The sequence below is a fragment of the Tupaia chinensis genome, unplaced genomic scaffold (assembly GCF_000334495.1).
Source record: "Tupaia chinensis unplaced genomic scaffold, TupChi_1.0 Scaffold144894_1, whole genome shotgun sequence".
Taxonomy (NCBI): Eukaryota; Metazoa; Chordata; class Mammalia; order Scandentia; family Tupaiidae; genus Tupaia; species Tupaia belangeri.
This window is the reverse complement of record NW_006204753.1, coordinates 35,406-39,899: the sequence shown is the minus strand read 5'-3', so window position 1 is coordinate 39,899 and position 4,494 is coordinate 35,406. Positions and strand designations below refer to the sequence as shown.

Below are 4,494 nucleotides of genomic sequence, written 5' to 3'. Positions count from 1 at the left end.
CTTGAACCGCAGTTGACTACATGGGAGTCCAGCAACGTAGCCATTACACCATCTGCTGTCCCTTCCGGTGTGAGTTTTAAGCTCCTGGGTCCAGGCCTCAAACTGTGGTGTACATGGGATTCCAGTGATGTAGCCATTACGCCATCTGCTGGTCCCATTATGCCACGTACTGTCAAGCGAAGCTGATGTTAGTTTAGCATTTTCTAGGATGGGCCTGACCGTGGTGTGATGGTGAAGGCAGCTGGATTCCACGTGGCTGACTGTGTGGTTCAGACCTGAACTACAGACCTGGTGGCTTGAGATACACACTGGGTGCATGTGCGTGTGTGCCCCAAATCCCAAAAGGTAGGAGTAGGAGAGATGAAGGAGAAGGGATTGCTGCATGGCCATACTCCCTGGGCTTTCTTTTTTGGAGAGGTTTTTGCTATAGGGCGTGTGTGCTCGCCAGACAGACAGACAGAGAGAGACAGAGAGATAGAAAGCAGGAAATCACCCCCCAGGGGGGATGGCCACGCCGCAATCCCTTCTCCTCTCGGGATCTTGGGCACGCACGCACACGCGCCCGGCGTGAGTTTAAGCCACCAGGTCCGGGACTTGAACCGCGGTCGACTACGTGGGAGTCCAGCGACATAGCCATTACGCTAACTGCTGGTCCCATCCCTGGGCTTTCTTATTCCCCACACTCTGCCTCATCTCTGCCTAGCACATGCACCTTCTGACAAAAACAAAAAAAAGATTTTGGAGATTGGAGACACTTAGGGGCATATCATTAGTGTAACTGGTTTAGGATTTGTTCAGAGAAATACAAGAAAGTGTCTTGGCAAGAGGCTGCATGGCACTGTGTGGGGTTTACCTCCTCTTGCCTATTCCTATCTCCTCTGTCCCAGATGCCATCCGGCAGAGCAACCAGATGCTGCGGGAGCGCTGTGAGGAGCTGCTTCGTTTCCAGGTCATCCAGCGGGAGGAGAAGGAGTTCCTCATGCAGAAGTTCCAGGAGGCCAGGAGGCTAGTGGAGAGACTGAGCCTGGAGAAGCTTGACCTGAAGAGGCAGAAGGAACAGGCCCTGCAGGAGGTGGAACACCTGAAGAGAAGCCAGCAGGTAGTGGAACTGGGGTGGAAGAGGCAGGTGAGCTAGAGGCACAAGCATATGAAAACCCACAGGGACACCAGCGTTCCCAGAGGGAACCTATGCTAGGGGGTCCCCAAGAGCACCCTCAGGCTTGGTGGCGCCTGGGTGGACTCCCAGAACTCAGAGCAGATGTCAGGTTCCCGCTTCCCTCTGGGCACGGAGAAACGCACAGTTCAAATCAGCGAAGGTGGAAGACGCGCAAGGTGGGGCCCAGGAGAGGCCAGGCCAGAGCTCCCAGGCAGATGGCACCTGCGTCTCCCCGCAACGGCAGCAGCGCAGGACAGGGTGCAGGGAGCGAGCCTTGCCAGGGTTGCCAGCCTTTTACTGGGAGCTTTTTACTGGGCAGGTTACTGGGTGGACTGTAGGCACGGAGCGCCCCATGTGCCTACATTAGTTGCTCATCCAGCCCCAGCAGTGGCCTGAGGCCCCTCCATAAGTCCCATAGGTAGCATAGACTGCCGGGAGGGGCCCTGGCGGGTAACCCGGCTCTTCTCGGCCAGGATTTTCCAGGGCTTGGGGCTCCTTTCCCACATGTTGGGCAGGGGAAAGGTGGAAGATGTAGGATGTGGCCCCGGCCTGTGAGGTGGCCCTGTGTGGCACTGAGCCCCCAAAAGAAAGCATGGTTAGTGCTTGCTGAACGAGGGTGTTTTAAGGCCTTTCTGACTGAACTGGGCTTCTCAGGATCTGGGATGGAACTGCCTGGGAGAGTAAGCAAAGAGATGTGGTAGAGGACTGTCTGCAACCAGGCTCCCCACCTTTGGGGCTGTAGAGCCTGTGTGCCTCACTGCTTGGAGTGCCCAGCTTAAGGCACTTCTTCCCCATTTTGGGAAGTTGTTTTGAGACACCCTTCCCCCGCCCCAGCTAAACTGGAGCTCTGGTACTAGACACTGAAGGAGAGCTGGTATGGGCATGACAGCATGCCTTTCACAGGACATGGCTCTTACCTGGCGGACGGCCTAGCACCAGTTTGTCTGACCTGCAGCTGGTACGTCCTCGGAAAGCAGTGTGTTAATACTGGCAGATGCCCTGTGACTCTTGCCTGACCTGTGCCCAGTTTAGTCTCTGCCTGGGCATTTCTGTGGTGCTGGGAGCCCAACCTTGTGTTCCCTTGGTTTCTCAGGAAAACCCTGCCTGTGGCCACTCAGGTTCTTCACATGGAAGGTGCGTGGTCCCCCATGCAGGACATGTGCCAGGGCAGCAGCCTTTGCTGTGTCATCCCATTCATACCATACCACAAACTCACAGAGGGCAGGGCATCCCAGGAACGTGGCCTTTAATGCCCACAGTCCCCACCTGCAGGGACTAGGTGGCAACCTTAAGGCATGGGTGATACTTAACCCCTTTCACTCATAGCTGCTTCCAGAGGGGAGGATGGAGATGGCGGGGGACAGGGGAAGGGGGCTGTGTGGCTCAGTGGCAGCTGGGTTGTGAGTCATGGATAGGGAGGAGTGGGTGACCACTGGACTCCCAAGCTTCGGGCACTGCAGCTGGCCCTGGGACTTGGAGATCCAGGAAGAGCAACCGAGGGGCAGGTAGTACTGATAGGATGTGGCCTGTTTTCTGCAGCAGATGGCCGAGGACAAGGCCTCAGTGAAAGCACAAGTGACATCCTTGCTGGGGGAGCTCCAGGAGAGCCAGAGTCGTCTGGAGGCTGCCACCAAGGAGCGGCAGGCCTTGGAGGGCAGGTGAGTGTTAGGGAGAGTTGCCTGAGGTCACTTGGAGATTTGGAGAAATGGGGTAGGGTTGGGGTCCCAGGGCTTCCCTCACAAGAAGTTGAACACTCTGAGGCCCCTGGGGCCACTGCTAGGGGTCTCTAGGCTACATGCCCATGACCTAGGTCCCAGCTGGTCTGGCTGGGCTCTCTGGTTCTCTGCTAGAGTTTGGATTATTGCCTTAGAAAGGCCTCTTAGGACCCAGCACACAGTGGCATCACACTGAAGCGTATCACAGGGAAGGGCCCAGGTGGATAGCCAGGGCCCCAGTATGGTCCCCCACCCCCTGAGGGGCACATAGGCTATGTTTCTGCCCAGGGACACCCATGCCTCTCAGCAGAAAAGCAGGTGCTGGGCCTGAAGCATGTAGTTTATGCAAGAGCCCTGGTGCAGGTACCCCTTATCAGCAGAGAGAGCCAGAGTAGCTCAGGGAACTGTGCCAGCCATGTGCTAGCTGCACCAGCCAGCAGTCTCAGGCCTGCCACCACTCTCCATTCTCTTTGTCTAAGAGTTTTTGATTTCCATTAGTGGGATCTTTGGGTCAAAGGGCAGGGACATAGTGGGATCTTTGGGTCAAAGGCAGGGACATTCCTGTGGTTCTCACCTGGCCCCCTACTGCCCTCTAGATAGCCTGGTGGAGCTCTGGGATGGCCCAGCTCTCCCTATGCACTTCGGACAGTGGTCAGGGACACCTCCTGCAGAAGGGAGGGGGTGCCACTCGGCCCCTGTGGCTAGAGAGAGGCAGGCAGGGTGGGGCCAGCATGAGCAAAGGTATGGATGGGGGAGATAGCCAGATAGCCCAGCCTGCCAGGAGGAGCAGGACAGAGCAGGGCAGGGCTAGCTCAAGAAGAGCCCATCTACCCGCAACTGGAGGCCACCCAGGTGCACAGTGCAACTTCTGCCATCACCTTCATAGTGGGGGCCGTGGAAGGCCTAGCAGTGGCAGTATGATGAGGTGAGAGCCTGGGAATGAGGTTAAGGGAGCTGGGGGTGCTTCAGGCCTGGATTAGTAGATGGCATGAGCTGTTGAGGCTTGTCCCACAAATTCCCAGCACCCACCTGTAGAAACCCTCTTGGGCCACCTTTCCCTGGCTTCCAGATCTCTTGCCCATCATTGCCCACTGGGCCCCTGAGCAGAGCTCCCTGCCTGCTACCTGTCTCCTGCCCTCAGCCTGCTCCCTTTCTCATGCCAGGGCCCGGGCAGCCAGCGAGCAGGCCAGGCAACTGGAGAGCGAGCGGGAGGCACTGGAGCAGCAGCACAGCGTACAGGTCGACCAGCTGCGCATGCAGAACCAGAGTGTGGAGGCTGCCCTGCGCATGGAGCGCCAGGCCGCCTCAGAGGAGAAGTGAGGCATGGGCATGGGCCTGGCTGGGCCAGGGTGGGGCCCTGTCTCCCATCGCCCACTGCCACATCAAGCTGCACCACCAGTATCCCCCTTGTTTGTGTTTCATGTGCATCCCACAGGTATTCTTGAGAACTCAGTCATATTGTTCCTCCAGTGTCCCAAGTTCCTTTCCTCGGCTTGCCTTTGCGGTCTCCTTTCATCTAGAACTGTCCCCTGCCTTCCTGTATTGTCCATGGAGCTGACATTTTTTGAAGAGTGCAGGATAGTTTTTTTTTTTTTTTTGAGGGGTTTTTGCTATAGGGCATGT

General features: G+C 57.0%; 1 protein-coding gene across 1 annotated transcript in view; it reads left to right on the top strand.

Moving 5' to 3' along the window:
- IKBKG (inhibitor of nuclear factor kappa B kinase regulatory subunit gamma) overlaps window positions 1-4,494 on the top strand; it is a 17,519-nt gene that overhangs the window by 7,892 nt on the left and 5,133 nt on the right. Inside the window, exons 3-5 of the mRNA XM_006167507.3 lie at window positions 888-1,099; window positions 2,696-2,814; window positions 4,035-4,188. Of these exons, the coding sequence (XP_006167569.2) occupies window positions 888-1,099; window positions 2,696-2,814; window positions 4,035-4,188 (485 nt within the window). The remainder of the gene's footprint in view (window positions 1-887; window positions 1,100-2,695; window positions 2,815-4,034; window positions 4,189-4,494) is intronic.